Source organism: Vombatus ursinus, unplaced genomic scaffold (assembly GCF_900497805.2).
Source record: "Vombatus ursinus unplaced genomic scaffold, bare-nosed wombat genome assembly UNPS02014822.1, whole genome shotgun sequence".
Lineage (NCBI taxonomy): Eukaryota > Metazoa > Chordata > Mammalia > Diprotodontia > Vombatidae > Vombatus > Vombatus ursinus.
The window spans coordinates 3,293,037-3,316,060 of record NW_020954600.1 but is presented as its reverse complement, the minus strand read 5'-3'; the positions used below and the strand labels follow the sequence as shown (position 1 = coordinate 3,316,060).

The 23,024-nt window shown below is 46.0% G+C and overlaps 2 protein-coding genes across 11 annotated transcripts in view; one reads left to right on the top strand and one right to left on the bottom strand.

Annotated features, from left to right (window-relative positions):
* The window catches only part of TSPAN18 (tetraspanin 18), a 233,083-nt gene extending 215,554 nt beyond the window's left edge, over positions 1 to 17,529 (top strand). For all 6 annotated transcript variants that reach the window (XM_027837870.1, XM_027837864.1, XM_027837867.1 and 3 more), the window contains 4 exons: positions 3,576 to 3,674; positions 8,498 to 8,680; positions 12,771 to 12,854; positions 15,009 to 17,529. In XM_027837870.1, the coding sequence (XP_027693671.1) occupies positions 3,576 to 3,674; positions 8,498 to 8,680; positions 12,771 to 12,854; positions 15,009 to 15,056 (414 nt within the window). In that variant the 3' untranslated portion in view covers positions 15,057 to 17,529. The remainder of the gene's footprint in view (positions 1 to 3,575; positions 3,675 to 8,497; positions 8,681 to 12,770; positions 12,855 to 15,008) is intronic.
* Positions 17,530 to 20,293: 2,764 nt separating this feature from the next.
* Positions 20,294 to 23,024, bottom strand: part of TP53I11 (tumor protein p53 inducible protein 11) — a 30,058-nt gene continuing 27,327 nt past the window's right edge. For all 5 annotated transcript variants that reach the window (XM_027837891.1, XM_027837888.1, XM_027837887.1 and 2 more), the window contains one exon: positions 20,294 to 22,528. In XM_027837891.1, the coding sequence (XP_027693692.1) occupies positions 22,395 to 22,528 (134 nt within the window). In that variant the 3' untranslated portion in view covers positions 20,294 to 22,394. The remainder of the gene's footprint in view (positions 22,529 to 23,024) is intronic.

Genomic DNA, 23,024 nt, shown 5'->3' with positions numbered 1-23,024 from the left:
CCTCTCTCCTCCCTCCTCCCTCTTCCCTCCTCCCTCCTCCCGCATTGAAACATTGGAAGTCTATGAAGGCTGAGGAGGCTGCATCTGAATGACTCAGATATCAGATTCTTGTCAGAGGAGTGAGTGGCCTGGGTGGCTTCCCTGTGTCCCCATCTGACAGCCTTGGATAGCCATCTAGTGGACAGTGAGGGGACCAGGAACGAAAGCTAAGGCGCCCTTTCTCCTGTGCCTAATGCTTGAGTGAATGAAAACCCAGGAATACAGTGCCACTTAAAACCAGGGCATTGCTGCGCTAAAGGCTGGTTTGGATACTGAAGGGGATGGGGCCAAGAGTCTTGTCCCTGAGACTGACCCTCTCCCAGTTCTAGATGGAGCAGCCGTGCTCAGACAGTGCCACCTGCTGGCTACTTCAGAGACTAGCGCCAGCATTAGACCCTAGGTAGAGAGGGTGAAGTGAGGATTCCCAAGGAGAGCCAGGCTGGAAAAAAGGTGGGGGACATTAGAAATGAGCTAGAAGAGGGTTTTTTTGTGGCATAGGCCCCCTTGGCAGTTTGTTGAAAACCTATGGATTCCTGCTCAGACTAATTTTTTAATGTATAAAATAAAATACATAGGATTACAGAGGGAAAAAAAATTATTTTGAAATATTTATAACATGTTTTTCAAAAGTTCACAGAACCCAAATTAAGAACCCTTAGACTAGAAAAAAGTCTGGGAGCTCCGAAGCTTTGCCCACGGCTCTGGCTTTCTGTCCTGAGTGCTTTTCAATACAGTATGCCTTCACAATCAAGGGATCAAGAGTTAAATTCTGACACTTCCTGCCTGAGTAACCTTGGACAAGGCACCTAGCCTCCTTGGGCCTCAGTTTCCTCACCTGTACAATGAGGGTGATTGGACTAGATGAGTCCTGTGGTCCCTTCCAAACATTTCTTCCAATCTATTATTGTGGGAAGAGTCCTGGGCTTGCAGGCAGGAAGCTTATCCAAACCCTGTCTCATATTCTTTTTTTATCGTAGGCATTTATGTATGTATGTATATATATATATATATATATATATATTTATTTATTATTATTATTAGGATCTGGAACTTTGTAAAGAAGCCCCAGTGAGGAAACTTTCCCCACTGTAGATTCGCAGCTCCTCTCTGACTTATAGCCTTAGAGACACTTGGGAATGCTAAGAGGTTAAGGGATCAATCTGTGACCACTCAAGCAATGAGCTCCAGGGGCAGGATTCGAACTCTCATCTTCCTAACTGCACAGCTGGCCCTCTATCCACCACATCCCGTTAGCTTTCTTCTATCACCATGGTCATTACAAGCAATGGTTGCTCACGTTTCTATAGCATTTTAAGAATCCACCAAATTTCAGATATGGAAGGACCTGGGGAGACATCCAGTCCTTAGGACAGTGCCTGGCACATAGTAAGCCCTTTAAAAATGTTTCCTTCCTTCCTCTCCAGTCCTGTAACTGAACAGGAATCAACTTTTCAACAGCCATGAAAAGTGATCACACAGTCTCCCCTCCAAGTCCTTAATCACGGGGGAGCCCACTCTATTTTGGGATGACTCTAAAATACTAGGAGGTTTTTTCCTGCTATTGAGAGAGACAAGATGTTATAGGAGACAGTGAACCATCCTCGGAACCAGGAAGCCCCAGGTTCAAGCCCTGCCTCTGACATAGAATGACATTGTTACTGGGCAGATCACAACCTCGAAATGTTCTGGGCACCTCCCTATAGCTAGAGGCCACAAAGAAGGTGACAGCCCATGTTGGTGGAGGGAGTTCCTCCATATGGGAGTTCCCTATATCAATTACATCCAGGCCTTCTCCCTTTTTTTGTGTTGAACCACAACCCCGGCTCTGTGATTTTCATTTCTGGAGGTTGCTCCTGCTTCTTTTCCCTGAAGCCAAGAAGAATAGGTCTGATCCCTCTTCCATGTGATAAACTTCAAATGATTGATAGATTATCTCACATGTACCAGACACTGGGGAAACAAATGCAAGGGGAAGCCAACACCTAACCATCAAGGGATCTTTGCTCCATGGTACCCAAAATCTAGGACAAAGCGACAGGTTCTAGGGTTTATACTCATTGGTATAAACAAGCTAACACACACATGTACACTTTGGAAGACATTCACAAACACTTGTGTGCATGTGGATGGAAGGAAAGGAGGAAGGAAGGAGAGATAGAAGAAGAAATGGAAGAATGGAAAGAAGAAAGGAAGGAAAGGGAGGGAAGGAAGGAGGGAAAGGGAAGGAGGGAGAGATGGAAAGATGGAAGGAAGGAAGGGAAAGAGGGAGGGAAAGAAAGAGGGAAGGAAGGAGAGATGGAAGGAGAGATGAAAAGATGGAAGAGAGGAAGGAAGGAGAGATTGAAAGATAGAAGGAAGGAAGGGAGGGAGGGGAAAAAGTAAGGAAGGAAAGAAGGAAGGAAGTCAGGAAGGAAGGAAGGAAGTCAGGAAGGAAGGAAGGAAGGAAGGAGACTCATTCTGAGCTCACAGACTTACTGTCCCTAACCTAGTCTATCCTTAAGGTCTTTCTGGCTCCATAACCCCCACCAAAGCTTGTGTTCCCCCAGCCAAGTCTCCAGTCCCCCAGGGTCACCCCGACATCACGATGAGGCATCAGAGATGAACACTTATAGAGAAAGGCACCAGCTTTCCATGTTAAGTATGTTAGCGAGGGAAGCACAGACCACGTGTAGACAATGTGTCCTGTGAGATCCCAGAAAAAGTGTGGTCCCCAGCTCTTCTGCAGCCTGGTTTCTTTCAGACCTGGGGGCCCTGGTGATGTGCAGGATTCTCTGCAGGAGAGCAACCACGATGTCTATCCCCTTATCAGGCAGGAAGTCCTCTGAGGGTTTTATCCCCCAGGGCCTATATAGTGCTATGCACACAGTGGGAACTCAGTGAATGCTGGCTTAGTGATTGCTTTATTGATGAAAGCCTATGCCCAAGTCTATACACACCCTAGATAAACTTCCCCAACCATATAGGGAGGATAGAGCCAGGTGCCAGATTTGTACCCAATGAATGATGCACTGGCCCTGGAGTCAGAGGACCTGCTTTCAAATCACACTTTTGATATTTACTGGTTATATGACCTTGGGCCAGTCATTTAACCTCCATAGACCTCAGTTTCCTTATCTATAAAATAAGAAAGTTGTACTACATAGCCTTTTAAATCCCTTCCATATTTAAAGCAATGATCTTATGAGGCCTGGAGTGGCAACACCCAAAATTTTCATCTTAGAAAGAGACCCAAGAAGCCTTACCTCAGATTCTCTTGACTAGTAGAATATAAATTTCTTAAGAGCAGAAACTCCTTTGTTTTCATATCCCCAGTGCCTAGTATAGTGACTGGCAAACAGTAGGGGCTTAATGATGCAGATCAGATTATTGAATTGAATCGGTCCTATTCCCCAGAAGAGCAGAAATTTCCTGCCTTAGCGTCTACCTGTGCTTGGAGATCGAGAGAGGTAGGGAGAGATTATCTCTGAGGCACAGTGAGGACTTTGGGTGTGGGTTTGGGGATCTTTATGTCCTGTCCTCCTCCTTCTATTTCTCAGCTAACAAGAGAGTTCTTCACCAAGGAGCTGACCAAGCATTATCAGGGAAGCAACGAGACAGACGTCTTCTCCGCTACCTGGAACTCAGTCATGATCACGGTGAGTCTCCTAGGAAGGTGTGGCTACATCCGCGGTAGAGTGGAGTAATGTGGCACCTCACTGGATTTCTCTGGGCATCTGCTACTCCTAATAAGGTTCTGAGAAGTGTCCTTCAAGCTGATGGTATCATAATCAAATATAAATGGATCCCTGGATGCTGAATATTGACTTAGAAAACCACAAACCAACATTACCTATGTTGTATTCTATTTTGATTTTGTTAAGCATTTCCCAATCACATTTCAATCTGGGCGGCAGTTTACTGTGCTTGTGACCAATGAGTCTGATACCTCTGCCCTAAACCATGGATTCTCCTTCCTAGTTCTTTCCTCACAAGCTCCAATTTCATTTTTTTATCTCCTGTTTTAACTCTTTCTTCATTTCTATTAGTTGGCACTCCATCAATTTTTGGTGTTTTTGTGGTTGATTCCTTCTTTTTTTTTTATCTTATTAGTAAAATTTTTTTTGTTTTCAACATTTACTTCCACAAGATTTTGAGTTCCAAATTTTCACCCCATCTCACCCCTCCCCCCGCCCCAAGATGGCGTGCATTCTAAATACCCCCTCCCCTAGTCTGCCTTCCCTTTTATCTCTCCCCCCCTTCTCTTATCCCCTTCCCCTTCAATTTTCCTGTAGGGCAGGATGGATTTCTGTACCCCATTTCCTGTATTTCTTATTTCCCAGTTGCGTGTGAAAACATTTTTTTTAAAACATGTTTTTAAAACTTTGGATTCCAAATTTTCTCCCTTCCTCCCTCCCCACCCACCCTCATTGAAAAGGCAAACAATTCAATATAGGTTATACATGTGCAGTTATGCAAAACACTTCCATAGTAGACAGGCCGTGAAAAGCTAACTCTATTTCCCTTAATCCTATCCTGCCCTCCCCCATTTGTTCTATTCTTTCTTTTGACCCTGTCCCTCCTCAGAAGTATTTGCTTCTGATTATTCCCTTTCCCAATCTGCCCTCCTCTCTATCATTCCCCTATTGTCTTGTCCCCTTCCCCCCCCCCCCATTTTCCTGTAGGGTAAGACAGATTTCCACACCCAATTGAGTGTGTATGTTATTCCCTCCTTAAGTCAAATCCTATGAGAATAAGATTCACTCATTCCCTCTCACCTTCCCCCTTTTCCCCTCCATTGTAAGAGCCTTTTCTTTTCTGGTTTTTTTTTTGTAGGATAATTTACCCCATTCTACCTCTCCCTTTCTCCTTCTCCTAATATAATCTCTCTCACCCCTTAATTTTATTCTCCAGATATGACCCCTTCATTTTCAACTTACCCTGTGCCCTCTATCTATCTGTACCTATATATATGTACATATAATTTTTCCCCTCCAACTACCCTAATACTGACAAAGGTCTCATGAGTTACAAATATCATCTTTCCATACAGGAATGTAAACAGTTCAACCTTAGTAAGTCTCTTAAGATTTTCTCTTTCCTGTTTATCTCTTCATGTTCCACTCGAGTCTTATATTTGAAAATCAAACTTTCTATTCAACTCTGGTCTTTTCATCAAGAATGCTTGAAAGTCCTCTATTTCACTGAATGACCATTTTTTCCCCTACAGGATTATACTCAGTTTTGCTGGGTAGGTGATTCTTGGTTATAATCCTATCTCCTTTGCTCTCCGGAATGTTATATTCCATGCCCTGTGGTCCCTTAATGTAGAAGCTGCTAAATCTTGTGTTATCCTGATTGTGTTTCCACAATACTTGAATTGTTTCTTTCTGGCTGCTTGTAATATTTTCTCCTTGACCTGGGAACTCTGGAATTTGGCTACAATATTCCTAGGAGTTTTCCTTTGGGGATCTCTTTCAGGAGAGATCGGTGGATTCTTTCAATTTCTATTTTTGCCCTCTGGTTCTAAAATATCAGGGCAGTTTTCCTGGATAATTTCTTGAAAGATGATGTCTAGGCTCTTTTTTTGATCATAGCTTTCAGATAGTCCAATAATTTTTAAATTCTCTCTCCTGGATCTATTTTCCAGGTCAGTTGTTTTTCCAATGAGATATTTCACATTGTTTTCTAATTTTTCATTCTTTTGGATTTGTTTTACAGTGTCCTGATTTCTCATAAAGTCACTAGCTTCCAATTGCTCTATTCTAATTTTTAAGGAAGTATTTTCTTCAGTAATCCTTTGGACTTCCTTTTCCATTTGGCCAATTTTGCTTTTTAGGGCATTCTTCTCCTCATTAGCTTTTTGGACCTCTTTTGCCATTTGGGTTAGGCTTTTTTTAAGGTGTCATTTTCTTCAGTATTTTTTTTGGGTCTCCTTTAGCAAGCTGTTGAGTTGTTTTTCATGATTTTCTTGCATCACTCTCAGTTTTCCTCTACTTCTCTTACTTGCTTCTCAAAATCCCTTTTGAGCTCTTCCAGGGCCTGGGACTGATTCATATTTTTCTTGGAGGTTTTAGATGTAGGAGCTTTGGCTTTGTTGTCTTCTTCTGGTTGTGTGTTTTGATCTTCTTTGTCACCAAAGTAAGATAATATAGTCTGACTCTTTTTGCACTGCTTACTCATGATCCCAGCCAATTACTTGAGTTTTAAACTCTTTGTTAAGGTAAAAGTCTGCTTCCAATGTGAAGAGTGTATTGTCCCAAGCTTCGGGGTTTGTACAGCTGTTTTCAGAGGTACTTCTAGGGACCTGTAAATTTTCAGTTCTTCCAAGGTGGTATGATAAGGGGCGAGGTGTTTCCTCTCCACAGCCACAGCAAGCTCCACTGCACCAGCGTTCCTTCTAGCCCCAGGACCGCCCTTCAGAACTGTGACCCAGATCCAAGCACTGGCAAAGCAAGGGATTCCTGCCTCAGCACTGGCAAAAAGATCCTTGTAATCCCCCTCTGATCAGCCTCTCGATTCCCCCTCAGTCTGTGGGCTGGAAGCTTAGGAAACAGTCACTGCCCTGAGGTCACACTCGGGACTTTTGGCTGAGACCTAGCTCCTCTCTCACCGCAGTCACAGACTTTTCCCACTGACCTTCCATGTTGTCTTTGGCGTTCCTGGGTTGAGAAGTCTAGAAACCACCACAGCTGCCCACGATTCAGTCCTCTGAGACTTGCTCCAGGGTCGCTGCGGCCTGCGCGCCCACGCTGCACTGCACTCCTCTCCCCGCCTGGCGCGATATACCTTTCTAATCAACCATCCAGGCTGTCTTTGGCTGGAAATTTGTTTCACTCTATCTTTTTGTGGGTTCTGCTGCTTTAGAATTTGTTTAGAGCCATTTTTTTAGGTATTTGGAGAGCTTTGGGAGAGAGCTCAAGACAGTCACTGCTTTCCCTCCGCCATCTTGGCTCAGCCTCAATTCCTTCTTTTTTTGTGTTCTCCTTCTGATTAGTATAGAATTATTTCCATCTCTTGGAGTCTTCTCTTGGGGTCTTTTTAATCCATAATATGTATTTGTTTTATTCATCTTCTGTTTCATCATTTCCCCAGTCTCTTCCCTTGGGATGATTGTTCTCAGCTCACCCTCCCCATAGCCACCACCTGTACTGTTTCTTCCCAACTTCTACAGATTCTGTAGTTGCTCAAATTATTGTCACTTTGCCCCCTCCATGTGGATCCTGGGGTGGGGATGGAGGACCAGGAGTATTCACAGTACTGTAGAAAGATAAGAGTTCTGAGATTTGGAGTCAGAAATGGAAACACCACCTCTGCTCCTTACTTGCTGAGTGATTTTAAGCAAGTGGCTAAGCCTTAGTTTTCTTATCTGGAGATATGGAGCTTGGAGGAGATGGTCACTGGGGGCCCTCCCAGCTCCAAATCCTCCCATGATGAGCATTTGCTATCACTTGTTGACTTAGAAGGACCAAAAGGACCCTATCTCTACAGCCCCTAGATATGAACAGAAAGAATTGTGGGGATCCAATTGGCACAGAAGGCTCCAACCTTCTCCTCCAGCCAAGAACTAAATTCTTTTGACTTTCTCTTCTCTTATCTTGTATTATAATCAACTTAAGAAACCAAATTCATTTCATGTCTTTATCAGCTAAGTGGCACAATGGATAGAGTGTTGGTACCCAGAGTCAAGAAGACCAGAGTTCAGATCTGACCTCAGATACTGACTAGTTGTGTGAGCTTAGACAAGTCACTTACTCTATGTCTCAATTTCCGCATCTGTAAAATGGGGTTAATAATATCACCTAGCTCCCAGGGTTATGGTGAGAATCAAATGGAATAATATTTGTAAAGAGCTTTGCAAACGTTAAAGCACTATCTAGATTCAAGCTATTATTGTTAGCTGAGCTGGAAAAGACCTTAGAGGTCCTCTAGTATAGTGCCTTCAGTTTACAAAGGAAGAAACTGAGGCCCAGAGAGATTAAGTGATGTGCAACCTGAACAAGATAAGGAATTAAGCTTCTGATCTCAGACTTGTAAGATCATGGGTACTCTCTTGGGATTTGGTGCTTAAGTGGCATCCCTGAGACACACCAATTTTTGTGTTCCAATCTTTCCCTAGACCCTCCAACTCCTTCCCTGCCTTAGAAAAGAAAATTGTGAACTTTAGAGTTGGTTGGATTCTCAGAAATTGTCTCATCTAGCCCCTTCATTTTACAGAGAAGGAAACTGAGGTCCAGAGAAGGAAAAAGACTTACTCAAAGTCACACAGGTAGTAAGTGGCCAAGTCAGAATTCGAACTCAGGTCTTATGACTCCAACCTCTTTCATGAAAGATGACTTATTGCTGTCTCCCCTGAAAGCTGGAAGAACTTGTAGACAGTAGGCATTTAATAAATGCTGTGTGTCTTGGTGTTCCCATTCTTGAGCCTCCACCAAGTAAACTATCTCCATGTCTCTGTGTGTGTATACCTGTATGTGTTTAGTTTGGTTGCTGTGGGGTCAATGGACCCGAAGACTTTAAGGCTGCCCCAGTTTACCGTTTCCTGAATTTCAATGGAGATGAAGTCCCAGAGGCATGCTGCCGGAGAGAGCCCCAGAACCGGGATGGCGTGCTGGTCAACAGGGAGGAGTGCCTCTTGGGAAGAGATCGCTCCTTAAACAAACAGGTAGAACAGACAGGTTCTCACAACTGGGAAGAATAATGGGAGGGGAGGGCGGAGGGACAGGATGGGGTCTCTTAAACACATGAAGCTAGGAGTATGCAAATGACAAAAAATTTTGAAGCAATGACCAGATGAGACTGTGGAGCTGTTGGACCCATGTAGAAGCTATGCATACAGACATCCAGTGTGCTAAAGAGAGGCTGAGTTGCTTCAGGACCTCCATTTAATAAAAGGCTGGGAGGAGGGAGGTACTGGGGAGTGGAGGTTCAGTGGCTCCCCCTTCCATACTATGCAGGCTGGTGAAATCTATAACAAACATGACCAAACTCATTGGCAGGGTCACATTTTCTCTAAGGGAAATCTAACCTGATTGATCACAGCATCCCAGAATTTCAGAGGTAACTGTAACCTCCAGCTCTGGGAGCCGTCTAGTCTAATCTGGACCTGAAAAAAAGAATAATTTTACCTCCCTACAATCCATACACTGAGATACGGAACAAAGCCTTTGATCTCCAACTTGTAAGATAATAGGGACTTTCCTTGTTCTCCATGGAGTAAATGAAGAGTTCTCCCCAGGGGTAAACATTCTTGCACATAAGAACCAGTGGATTTAAACAACATACTTAAACTTCCAAAGAGTCAGAGTTAGAAGAGGTTTTGTAACACTGTAACAAGAATCCTTTGGACTCCAGTTCTTGAGTCAGGAAGACGTGAGTTTGTGTCCTGTCTCAGAAACTTGCTAGCTGTGTGACTGTAAGCAAGGACAGTTTAATTCTTCTAGCCTCAGTTTACTCATCTGTAAAATGGGGTTAAAAATTACTTCATGGATTTGTTAGGAATGGGGACCAGGTCTTTCGTCATTCCACTGGTTATCGTTGGATCGTGTCCACTTATATTTGAAAAAGAATTCTTTCTTAAAGGAAAGTGGTCATCCAGCCTTTTCTTGAAGACCTTCAGTAAGGAGGAACTTGCTGCCCTGTGGGGAAGCCTGTTCCATTTTGGAATCACTCTAATAGAATATTGGAGCTGTCAGGGACCATGGACCTTGGAACCTGAGAACTGGAAGGAACTGGAGAAGTCATCTAACTTAGCATTTTAAACCCAAGTGGCCCGTGGAGGGATTTCAAGGGATCCATGAACTTTAATGGGGAAAAAATGCATCTTTATTTTCACTAATCTTTAATAAAAGTTAGCATTTTCTCCATTTATTTAAGAGCTTTGCTCTGAAAAGAGTCCACAGACTGCACCAGACTGAAAGGGGCTCATGACACAAGAAGAGGATAAAAATTTACTCCTGCTCAACCTGAACCCTTCCCATTTTACTGATAGGAAACAAAAATCCAGAAGAGGAAGCACCTGCCTGAAGGTTGCATGGGGAGTAATGGCAGTCAGGATTCAAACCCAGGGCTTCTGGTTTCAAAGACAGTGCTGCCTCTACTGTGTTGTGGCTACTTCTTCCCATCCTGCCCAGCCCTTCTTCTGACAGCTGACCCCTCAGGCTCTGGGACAAAATTCCAGTGTATCCGGACCAGGCACTGAGGCTATACCAGCTGTGGATTCCTAAACAAACAAACAAAAACGGGATTTCTGGTCTTTATTTAGAAACCAGGCCTGTGTGTGGTTTTTTTCCCCTCCTCCCCATCCACCCCAGCCTACCTGCCTTGCCCACTTGGGTTTTAATTATTATTATTATTTTTTTCTGTCTGTCTTTGTTGCTTTCTGTCTGTCTCTCTGTGTCTCTCCCTCTCTTCCTCCTCTCTGCCTGTCTCTGTCTCTCCCTCTCTTTCTCCTCTCTCTGTCTCTTTCCCTTTCTCCTCTCCTTCTTTCTGTCTCTCTCTCTCTGTTTGTCCCTGTCACTCTCTTTCTGTTTCTCTCTGTCTCCATCTCTCCCCCTCCCCCCTCCTCCTCTTCTTTTCCTTATTCTCCTCCTCCTTCTTCTTCTTCATCTTCTCTGTCTCTCTCTCTCTGTCTCTGTCTCTCTGTCTCTGTCTCTGTCTCTCTCTCTCTCTCTCTGTCTCTCTCCTTCCTCCTCCTAAGCTGGGGTACCATAGGGAAGCACTTTGCAATCCTTGAAGAGGTCTATAAATGCTAGCAGCTAAAGAAGGACCCTAGAGGTCACTTAGTCCAACTGCTTATTTTATAGTTGAGGAAAACAGATGCCCAGAGAGGAGGAGACTTGATCAAGATCACCCTGATGCTCACTAGACCTGAATCCAGCCCTTTGGACGTCCAAATCTAGGGCTCTTTACATATATGAGCTCTAATATCTCTTCTAACTTTAGATCTTAAGACCCCAAAGAGGAGATGCTGAGCCCTATTCCCCTCCCCCTAACCACAGCCTCCACATTTAACTACAACCAGCACCCCAAAGCAAGTCCAGAAACTACCAATCCCTCTGTTTTCCTTCAAGAAAATAGAGGATTGTTGTTTTTCTTTTTCAGTTACTCTGGGGTTTGGATTGCCAAGGCACTAAGAAGGACCCCACCCAAGACCTCAACCTAACCAGATGTTTTGGAGAAGACTTAGGAGTTGGGGGAGGGGGCAAGCCCAAGAGCCTTGAAGGAAGGACCAAGTTGTGGGTGGAAACTCAGCAGCTGGAGAGCAGCTGGTCTGCCTGCTCCCTACTGCCCAGGGTCACCTGCAGCCAGCTGTGGGCTCACACCCTGCTTAGTCTGGTCTGCACAGACACAAGCCAACATGAGTTGTATTGTTATCTGAATCTAGCCTTCCCTCCCCATTTGAATGTGCCTTGGGTACTCTCTCATGCCACCTCCATGTCCCTTTCAACTGCTGCCTTAGTCAGGGGTCACATCTCACTCAATCAGTCAATTATTAAATGCCTACTATGTTCCAGGCACTGTGCTAAGCCCTGGGGATGCAAAGAAAGGCAAAAGACAGTCTCTGCCCTCAAGGAGCTTACAATCTAATGGAAGAAACAATAGGCAAATAGCTAATACAAATAAACTATATATAGGATAAATTGGGGGGGGGGGAAATCACAGAGGGAAGGCACTAGCATTAAAAGAGATTGGGAAAGGCTTCTTCTAGGAGAACATCTGTGATGTTGGGGGAAGATGGAAAGGCAGCCCTGTGCTTGCCACAAGTAGGAGGGCAGGGCAGTTGACCTATGGAGTACAAAAGCAACAGGTACCACCAGGGTCCCAGAGGAGGGCACCTGTCTCTCCCCTTCCCAAGTGGCCTGTCACCAGCTTCCTTAGAAAAAGCCAGAGCTAGCCCACAGTGCTTCTAGTCTGGCCCTTAGAGTAGAAAAGTGGCTGTCTTGATGGGCAGGGCATTCTCATGAAAAGAACCAGGTAAGTCCTCTTGTGCATCAGCAGTTGGCTTTGGAGTCTGGTTGTTTTCAGCGGTTTCTCCTGTGTGCCTGTGTTTGCTGCCACCCACCTCGTGTTAGTGGGTGTTCCTTCATAGAGTGTTGGGTGGGCTCCCACTCTACTCTGCCCTGATCAGACCATCTGGAGTACTGTGTTCAGTCCTGGGAACTATGGTTTAAGACAGATGTTGCTAAGCTGGGGAGTGTCCCTAGGAGGTCAGCCAGGATGGGGAAAGACCTTAGAGTCCGTGGATTGGAGAGTTGGTTGAAGGAGCTGGGAATGTTGAACTTGGAGAGGAGAAGGCTGGGGTAAGGGAAGACATTGTTCACTTATCTGAAGAGCTGGATCTGATGTGTTCAGTGTGTTCCCAAAAGTGAAAGCTGCAAGAGGCCAGTTGGGGCTTGATGTCAGGAAAGACTTTCTAATGATCAGAGCTGACCAGATGGGCAGCGGGCAGCCTCTAGAGGCAGTAGGCGCTCCCTCATGGGGCATCGTAAGGCACAGCCTGGTTGGCAACTTGTCCGATATATTCCTGTAGGTTCAAGTGGCTGCTAAGGTTCCTTCCTGCTCTACGTCTGCCTACATGACTCTAATCAGCAGCTTTATAGGCAACCTTCACCATTTCTCGGCCTCTGCCCTCAATGCACCTCACCAGGCTGGAGAGTTCCTTAGTCCGAGGTCATTCCTTCTTCAATGAGAAGCAGAGTTTTCTGGGGCTGGGGCTGGAGCTGACCTCACCTCGCTGTCTTTTTTCCTCCTAGGGCTGTTACACTGTGATCCTCAATTCCTTTGAGACATATGTATATCTTGCTGGAGCCCTGGCCATCGCGGTGTTGGCTATTGAGGTAAGCAATGTCAGCCCCAAAATGCTTTTGGATCTGGGTGGCCCAGCTCCCCTTGCCCTCTTGGCAGGAGCTTTGGTCCTTCCTGCCCTGCTCCCCTCGTGATTTCCTTTCCCAAGACCCCCATGGCTCCCATCCCTCCCTCCAAGGACAAGATGTAAGGGTTAAGCGGCAAATAGTTGATGTCATCAGAAAAATTCAAAGACTTCCTGATGCTCTCTAACTGAGTGATCCTGGCAGGTCACTGCTCTGGACCTGTGTCCTCATTTGTGAAATGAGGGGGTTGGATTCAATGGCCTCTAAGATAATAATAGAATAATAAGAGCTAACATTTATACGGTGCTTACTATGTGTCAAACACTATGCTAAGCACTCAACAGTTATTACCCCATTTGAACCTTCAAACAATCCTAAGAAGTAGGTGTTCTTATTGCCCCAATTCTATAGATGGGGAAACTGAGGTAAATGAGGGTTATGTGATTTGCCCAGGATCACAAGACTAGTAAATGTCTGAGGCTGAATTTGAACTCAGTTCTTCCTTATGCCACCCCAACACATGACTGGTACAGAGCTTCATGCAAGTAGAGGCCCATTAAAAAAAAAAAAAGACTTCCCCTTAAGAAAAGAAAGCCAACCACTCTCAGGCTGAGCCCCATTCATCCTTCTGGAGACTCTCTATTCCTGATCCTGTCCATAAGGTTAAATATTCCCCTCAAAAGGGCTAAGTGAATCTGACCGGTAAGTATAATGTCATCTGTCAGCTGAAGTCTCTATCAATGGAACTACTTCCCTCCCTTCTTCCTCCTTCTCAGTTTGTTGGCCTTGGAGGCAAAAGAAGGAACCCCAAGGGGGCAGCTAGGTGGCACAGTGGATAGAGGACCGGCCCTGGATTCAGGAGGACCTGAGTTCAAATCCGGCCTCAGACACATAACACTTACTAGCTGTGTGACCCTAGGCAAGTCACTTAACCCCCACTGCCCAACCGAAAAAAAAAAAGAGAGAGAGAGCGAGAGAAAGAAGCCCAGATCATTGCAAAGCTATTACTTTGGTAGGCCCAAAGGCCCAGGGGAAACATAGCCAGGTAGAACGTACAAAGTAAGCAATGATTTCTAACCTTCACCTGGCCACCCCCTGTGGATTTTCAGTCTTTTCAGGCAGTGATGTAAAACCCTCAAAGCAGGAAATATTTGTGCTAATCCATTTCAATTTATTTTTTAATCAAGAAATATCATCCAATATCTTTAGGAAAGAGGATGCCCAGTCTTCAAAGCTGTCAGATTTGGTGAGAAGCATCAGTATAGCTGCCAGCCCTCACTTTCAAGTTGCTACTTGACGAGATGGGAAAATTCAGCGGGAAAATTCAAGTTCCCCCAAATTTGGCCTTAGGAAGGCAATCAATCCCGTTTCCACTGTCTGCTTTTGTCCCCCAAAGCTTCCTTCATCAGGTCGTCCAACCAAAGCCTGACGATGCTGTTAGAGATCCGTGCCACCTTCCCCTGCTCCACTCATCTGGGAAGGATTTACCTGAGATCTCTTGGTCAATGTAGTGCCCAGAGATGAGAGCAGCACAGAATTATGGGATCACAGAGCTAGAGCCAGAAGGCAGGTTTTCTAATCCAACCTCCTGATTTTACAAGGAAGGAAATTAAGGCCTAGAGAATTTAAGTGACTTGCCCAAGGTCATACAGACAGTGCATGTCAGAGGCAGGATTTGAACCCAGGTCCTCTGACTTTAGAGCTAGCAGACTCTCTACTGTATCCTGCTGCCTTAGCTGACAACTCCTTATCCAGGCTATACCCAGAGCAGAGAGCAGCATGGCCTCTAGCAAAATAAAGTAGTTGAGAAATTCACAATGAGGAAATTCTCTCATTCCAGTCCATTCGACTCAATCTAGTTTCACAAATATTTATTAAGGACCTTGTGTGTGCAAGCATTGTGTCAAGAAAAAAAAAACGAAAGCATTCCTACCCTCTAGGAGCTTACATTCTAGTGGGGGGTAGGGTATGAGGATATTTCATATATAATACAGAATATGGAGTGATAGGGGCAAAGGACAGAACCTCTAGAGTCTTCCTCTACTGTCACTCAGAGGTGGCTCTGGGCTCGAGTTTGTTAGCAGCCAAAACCTGACTCTGTCTCCTGCTTTCTTTTTACAGCTGTTCGCCATGATCTTTGCCATGTGCCTCTTCCGGGGGATCCAGTAAAGAGGATCCTGCCCCTCCCATTTCTGGTGATTGCTAACCCTGCCTTGCCTCCTCCCCTCCCTACAGTCCCCACCCCTGCCTGCCTGCCTGATCCAGACAAAGCAAAGCTGGCAGGGGGCAGGTGGTGGGGATGGCGAGAAGTTGGGCAGTAAATAGCTATTTTTTTTAACAAGAAGAAATGAAGAAAGGAAAAAAAAAAAAGATTGTTGTAACATATACTTGGCCGAGGAGATAGCCCAGAATCAGAGGTGCTGCGCACTGGACATGAGTGCCGGGCTTCTCCCTAAGGGCACCCTGCCCAGGGACCAGGAGCCAGAAGCCAACCAGGCGTGGATTGCACTAAAGACCAAAGGAGCATTGGCAGCATGGTGGTGGGGAGGCATCTCCCAGCATTCCTTCTCCTTGTACAGCTAGACCCTATGACCATCCCTCAGGGTCAATCTCGTAGACCACATTTGACCATGTTTGACCAGGCCAAGGAGATAGCAAGGGGAAGGGGCAACAGATGGGTCTTGTGTTCCAAGGCAGGAAGTAGAAAGAGAGGGAAGCTGAAAAGGCCAGCAAAAAAGACTCTGCCCCTCTGGGAAGAAGGCTAAAAGCCAGGCAATCTTGGAAATACTGCGTCATCCAGAAAGACGAGTTCAAATTGGAATTCACCTGGGGAGGAGGGGTTGGATAGGTGGCTGGGGGTAGGGATGGAAGGGGGGGGCATGTCCTCAAGCAGAGATTTTTGAGGATCTTCGGATAGAGGAAACTGGAGTGAGTCTCAGTTCCCTCTAAGAAAGTGCCCAGGGTTGATAATTATCACCACCTCACTTCTGGCCACCCCTCACCCCCAACTCTCTCACAGTGTTGGGAAAAGCACAGTTGATAGGATCATGGGTCTGGAGCTAGAAGGGACATTGGAGACAAACTTGCAGATGAAGCTCAGGGCCACAGTGCGCTTTGCCCAAGATCACACAGACAGGATCTGACCTCTCTGCCTTGTGCCATTTTGACTCTATCCCACGACTGTCTTACTGGAGGCCATAAACCAGACTAGTCAACCAAGCAGGGCTTGGGGCAAGGGGTCCCTGAGGGCACCCATTGCAGGCAGAAGCATCCTCAGTTCTCTCTGCTGCCTCCCTCTGCCCTCCAGTCCCCTACATCCCACGCCTCCCACATCAACCTTGCTTTATGGAGAGGAGGTGAAATCAGAGGAGTATTGCCCCCCCTTTTCACTTCCTCCCTCCAGAGCTAAAACTAGGATAGGGCAGCCAAGCTTTGCTGCAGAGTGGGGAATTTAGAAGTAGCCACATCACATTCCTGAGGGTACACGCTGGCCTGTCCACCCCACCTCTGGCAGCAACGGCGACAGTGGTCACTGTTGGCCTCACCCATTGGCACATGCTCGGCTCTGGTCCTAGCAGCAACAGCACTGTGCTTTTTTTGCCCTCAAAAGTCTTACTCCCTGCAGGGCAGAAACCTCAGGGTGCGTGTACATCTCCCCTCTTGCCGTAGGCGAAAATGTACACTGGGGCTCTGCCTGCCTCCTTTGGGTTGTCTCTTCTCTCTTACCCTTCTCTTTCCACATGGACTGTCCGTTCTTCTGCCTTCCTCCTGATAAGGCCAGAGGATAAAGCTGTGCCAGGCCCAAGAAGTAAAAACAAATCCCTCCCCCAGAAGGGCCCTCGTAAGAAAGGAAAACAGAGGCCACAGGGAGGACCCAAAAACCTTTTTTTAAGGAAACAGGATGAGACCCTAGAATGAGCCAGGACAGCTCCTCTCTCAGAAGCACAGGGAGGAGTTTGGGGGCATGCTGGTGTCCTGTCTAGACCGTATTCAGAGTCGGGCAGATGGGAAAGTTTTCTCCTCTCCTTCCGGCTTTTCCCATACTCAAATGAGCCTTCACCCAATCCTATCAAAAGGGGGATGGGAGTCGAGGGTGAGGGAGTGGGGTTGGTGGGAGATTCAATCCCAGCACAGGCTGCCAATTGTGTTAGAAACCCTTTCAGAAGCTACTGACTCTTTGGAGAAAGAAGGACAATTTTGGTGGGAAGGGTAGGGGCAGGCTCTGGGGTCCTCACTAGGTCCGGGTCCCTGAGCTGCTGCTGCTGCTGCTTGTTTTTAGTAATCATCCCCCTGCCCCTCTCCCCCCAACCCTGACTTGCCCCTTTTCCCTTCTTTCTGTCATTATCTAATCAGAGGCCCTAGAGATTGAGTGCACCAGGGCCCTCCCAACCTCCCTCCCCCAGCCCAGTCTCCTGCCATGTGAAATACGTTGAAAGTCTATTTTGAAAATTGTAAATGTTCCTTGGAGTAGATAGCAGAGCTAATTTATCATGTATTCCCTCCCATCAGGCTTTTTTTATATTGGGGAGTTTTTTTTGTAATATAAAAAGGAACATGCATTGAATGTTCTGCACCAGTCTTTGTGTCTGTTTCTTAAAAAAAAAATAAATAAATAACTGCATACATAAATGGTGACCATGAATCAGGTTGCTTTTGATTTGGAGTCTTGGGGAAGGGGGAGGGAAGTAGAAAATAGAAATTGGGGGAGGGAGTGTCCTGCAAGCTAGAAACAAGATGTGTACAGGAGGCAAGGGGGAATAGAAAAGAGGCTTTGGAGCAAAGCAAATAGGCTTTAGAATCAAGAGGGCGAGAGATTGAATGTGAGCTCTGATGCTCACTTGGGACCTGTGGGTCCTTGGGCAAAAGACTTCATTCCTCTAGGCCTCAGCTTTTCCATCTGTAAAATGATGTACATTGCCTCTCAGACCTCTTCTAGCTCTAAATCTGCAATCCCGTGAACCCTCCTCAGAGCTGGAAAGGTCTTTAGAACAAAATGTTAGAGCTGGAAGGAATGTTAGAACATAGATTGTTAGAGCTAGAAGGGTCCTTAGAACACAGAATGTCAGATCTGATAAAAGAACTTAGAACATGGTATGTTACATCTGATTGGGAGCTTAGAACATGGAATGACAGAGCTGGAAAGGTCCTTAGAACACCGAATGTCAGATCTGAGAAGGAGCTTAGAACATGGAATGTCACATCTAAGAGGGAACTTAGAACATGGAATGGCAGAGCTGGAAAGGTCCTTAGAACACCAACCATCAGATCTGAGAGGGAGCTTAGAACATGGAATGTCACATCTAAGAGGGAGCTTAGAACATGGAATGGCAGAGCTGGAGAGGTCCTTAGAACCCTGAATGTCAGATCTAAGAGGGAACTTAGAACATGAAATGGCAGAGCTGGAAAGGTCCTTAGAATACAGACTGGCAGAGATGGAAGAGATCTTAGAACATGGAATGGAGAAGCTGGAAAGGTCCTTAGAACATAGAATGTCAGACCTCTAAGGGCCTTTTGCGTATAGAAGAAAGTATGTCAGAGTTATAAGGAACCTTATAACACAGAATAGTCAAAATGGAAGAAACTTTACGATATAGAAAATAGAATGTTACAACTGAAAGGGAGCTTACACCACAGAATACGGAATGTCCCACGTGGAAAAGATCTTGGCACATTGAATGTTAGTAGTAGAAGAGACCTTACAGCAGGGGCTCTAGTGTCATGGACATCCTGGGCAGTCTGGTGAAGCCTTCTCTGATTAATGTTTTTAGATGCATAGTAAGAAAACAATTATATTGAAGTAAAGATGTAATTGTTTTTCCCGTCCAAGTTCACAGATGCCCTTGAAATCTTTCCACTTGGCAAGTGCATGGACCCCAGACTAAGAACCCCTACTTAGAACATAGAATGTCAGAGCTAGAAGGTGCTAACCACAGAGAATATTCAAAATGGAAGGGATTAGAATGTAGAGATGCTGGAACCAAAAGAGACTTTACAACATAGGAGGTCAGATCTGGAAAGGACTTTATGGGATATAGAACACGGAATGTCATTACTGGAAGGGACTTTAGAACAAAGATACAATGTTAGAGCTGGAAGGGACCTAAGAACCTAGAATGCTAAAGTCTAGAAGAGACTTTAAAGTCCACCCAGTTCAACCCCCTAATTTGACGAGGAAACAGAAGAATGGTGAAAGGAACTGATTTGCCCGGGGTCGTATAAACTCAGTCTCTTGCCTTCTAGCCCAAGGTTCTTTTCACCAAACTACTGTGTCCCATTCCCCTTAATGCCTTGATGGGTGGCAGAAGCTAATGTGATCAACTGATTCCATGAGATGGGGGTTGAGGAGGGACAAGGAACAACTACCTGTCCTACACTACCTGTCCCAGGTGACATGTTCCATTTACGGAAAAGGCCTTCGATGCCTCTAAAGGAATATTCAGACATTCTATGTTCTGTGTTTCCAAGGTCCCAGTCCAGGCACAACATTCTGTATTCTAAATCTTACTCCAGCTCTGAAATGCTATGTTCCAAAGTTCCAGTTCTGACATTTTGTGTTCTAAGGTCTCTTCCAGCTCTGACTGTCTCTCTTGTATGGTTTCAACTCTGACATTCTATGTTCTACATTTCTTTTTTTTTTTATGTTCTACATTTCTAAGGTCTCTTCCAGGTATAATATTCTATTTTATAAAGTTTACTCCAAGTCTAACATTCTATGTTCTAGGATCCTTTCCAATGCTGACATTCATTCTATGTTCTAAAGTCCTATTTCTGACATTTTATCTTCTATGGTTCTTTCTAATTGGCATTCTATGTTACAGGTTCCTAGTTCTGACATTCTGTGTTCTAGAGTCCTTTTCAGCTCTGACAATCTATGTTCTACAATAAGGGATTGCTCCTATGCCTTTATTGTATGCCAATTTGTCTTTGGGCAAGTGTGTGTGTGTGTGTGTGTGTGTGTGTGTGTGTGTAAAGCACAATGTTGCAGGTTGCTGGACAATATCTGGTCTCTTGAAAAGGTTTTGCTCAGGTCTCATATAATCCACCACTTGTTCCACCCACCCTCCCCTTCCCCAGCACCACTCTGCACACACCTAGAAGTGGAAGTATAATCATAGTTGTAGCTTTTCCCTGTCCATAAACAACTTTATCTGCCCCTTCCCTCCCCGCCCCGCCCCGCCCAATGGCAGGTGATCCAGACTAAGGCAGTGAGGCTATCTTCTGTCATGTCCTGACCCCTCAACCACATCAGTAGCCAAAGGAATAGGTGGTGGCAGGCAGAGGGAAGCCGCTCTCCAACTTGTTTCTCCAGAGTCCCTAGCTCTGGAGGAGTCTTGGGGGAAGGGGGATGCCCCTCTGGTCCACGCTGGCCCTGTTTGGGAGAAAATCTGGGGATGTAGGGGGCAGGATTTTGACCAAATGGATTTTTTTTATTTCTGCTACTGAGGTATCAGGTTCAGAGAACAAAGTCTTGCAACACCCAAAGGAAGAAAAAAAAGAAAAAGACAAAGATACACACGCGATGTTTGAGTCCTTCTGGAATAGAACATGAGTTTCTGAATTTCCTGCTCTAAAGGCACCATTTGAAGCATGAAAAAAAATGAGAAAAGAGGCTAGAAAAGTAGGAAAGAGGGAAGGCAGGTAGCTAGACTTTCCTGCCCACTGGGTCAGAGCTCAGCCAGCAGGGGAAGGGGCTCTCCCAGGAGGCAAACACGGAGGAGGGTTGCGATTTGCAGAAATGAAGGGAGTTTTCTTCCTCTTTTTTGCATTTCCTAATTCTACTATTTACAAAATGGTTTCTGACTCAGGAACCTGTCACTGACAGGTAGAGGTGGGGATAGAGTTCACCAAGGCCCCTATCCAGAGAATGGAACAGGGGTAAGGGAAGCTGAGGAAGGTTGGGGTGAGGGAGGAGAAAGAAAGAGGTGGTCTACAGACTGGCAGGGATTGGGGTCTGGGGAGAGCCCTTGGGCCAATGCTCACATGGCAGTCTCCTGCCTGGAGGGACCATTGTTAAAGTTGAATCCCAAAGGGTATATTGGCCCCTCCCAATCTAGGTCTAATTCATCCTTGGGCAGCTTTGGAGTAGACCCTAGAGCCTCTCAGCTGGGGGTGGAGAGAAAACAGATGAGCATCTCTTTTTCTGTTTTTCACCCACCCCTGAAAGTACCCATCTTCATAAGGGGTGATAACCCTCCAAAAGGGGCATTTCCTATCAATAGAATGACTTACTCCTGTCTGTTATGGTCCCATCTGGCTGGGTTCACAGTCCACTGGACAGTCCAGCCCAGTGACCCATCTGCAAATCCACACCCATAGGCTGGGCAACAGCAAAACCTCTGATCCCAAGAAACAATATAGGGGTGAGATTGGAGTGGAGCCTAATGGCTCAGTTTCAGAGGATGGATGGTCAGTGAGACAGCTCATGAGCCAAAGGGGTCTCTAACCAAGAGTTCTAATATGGAGATGTCTGGAAAGACCAGGGGCAGTGTGGGTAGACTGCATTCAAATGCCTGGAATAGTCAGCCATGAAAAGACAAGGAGAAAACCTTGGATCTGAACTCAGGCTGAGGCTCCTACAGAGTTTAGGAGAACATCTTTGGGGCAGGCTTTGGCTTCCAGAGGATATGGGAGCAGCCCCATGAGCCTGGCCTCTGGTGACCCCATTTAGGGGGCTGTTCCCTCCTCCATTCCCTGGTCTCAAGTCCTTATGTTGCTTGGAATGGATAAGCTCTGAGCTCCCTTGCAACTCTGAGATTCAGGGATTCAGCAGCAGTGACCAGCAGAAGCCCAAAAGCTGGAGATCCCCAAAGGGTGGAGGTGGGCCTTTCATTTTGTCCCTACAGAAGCCATATCCAGTCTGTCCCAGTAGAAAGAGATGCTTTTTTTTATCCCCAGGGACCTTGGGTCTTTTCATCTAGCTCATAGGCGGTGGGATTTAGAACTGGAAAGAACCCTTAGAGATCATTAAGTACAATCTCCTCATTTTGTAGATGAGAAAACTGAGTCTCAGGGTTGTTAAATGACTTAGCCAACATCTCATAGGTAGTAAAGAGGACCAGGATTTGACCTCAAGAGTCTTCTACCTCCAAATCCAGTGTTCTTTCCACAGTATCACTGCTGCTTCCAAGACCTCAAAGACTAGACCAGCTCCTATTCCTACCTTGGGAAGTCTCAGATAGCTGGTCATGGACTAGGGAGATTTCTCAGGAGGAAAGCCAGTGGCTACACATTGGCCCAGGATCAAGGTCGGCTCCAATCCTAGGTCCAGGGGCTGGTTAGGACATGAAAACTCTTCAGTCTAGAATCACTGAGCCAAGCCAGGGTAACCACCTCCCTGCCTGGGCCAGGAGCCGAGCAGTCAAGGTCTGGGGACAGGGAGAGGTCACCCCCTCTAGTAGATGAAAAGGACAACCAAAAAATAAAACCCCCGAACGTCACCCTGGCCCAGGGAAGTCCAGGCAGGCCACCCCACCCCTGACATCCTCTGCCCATGGAGGGACAGGGCTACTAGGCCTTCTTGGTTCTGCGGCCCACTTGGTAATAGTAGTAAATGCTGACGAGGATGAAGAGGAGACGACTGGCGAGGAGGAACAGGGCCCCTGGCGAGATGTGCCCATTTTCTGCCAGGGTGGCAGTGGTGACTGAAAGACATAATGAGAAGAAGCCCCTGAGTCTTGTGAAAGCTGCCAACCTCCAGATCACCCCATGCCCCCACCCTGCTCTCACTCTCCCAGCTGCCATCCCAGGACAGACCCTCATAGTGCAAGAGCCTTCTACCTGGCCTCTCTGCCTCTAGCCTCTCTTTGCTCTGATTCACTCTATACTCTAAAATCGAGGTGATTTTTCCTAAAGCTCAGGTCTAACCTGGTCATCTCACGAAGGTTTAGTGGCTGCCTCTAGTGGCGGCTCTGCCTCTGGCAGACACTGCTTAGCTTGGCATTTAGAACCCCTCACAATCCGGCTCCTTTCAAGGCTTCTTGCTCCCTATTCTCCTTCACAAACTGGCCTCCCCACCATTCTTTGTATGCAACCCTCCCATTGCCTTTTTGGGGTCTGCCCCCATTGCCCACCATCTCCCTTAGAATTCCTCATTTCTTTCACTACTCCATTCAAGTACCATGCCTTACACAAGCCCTT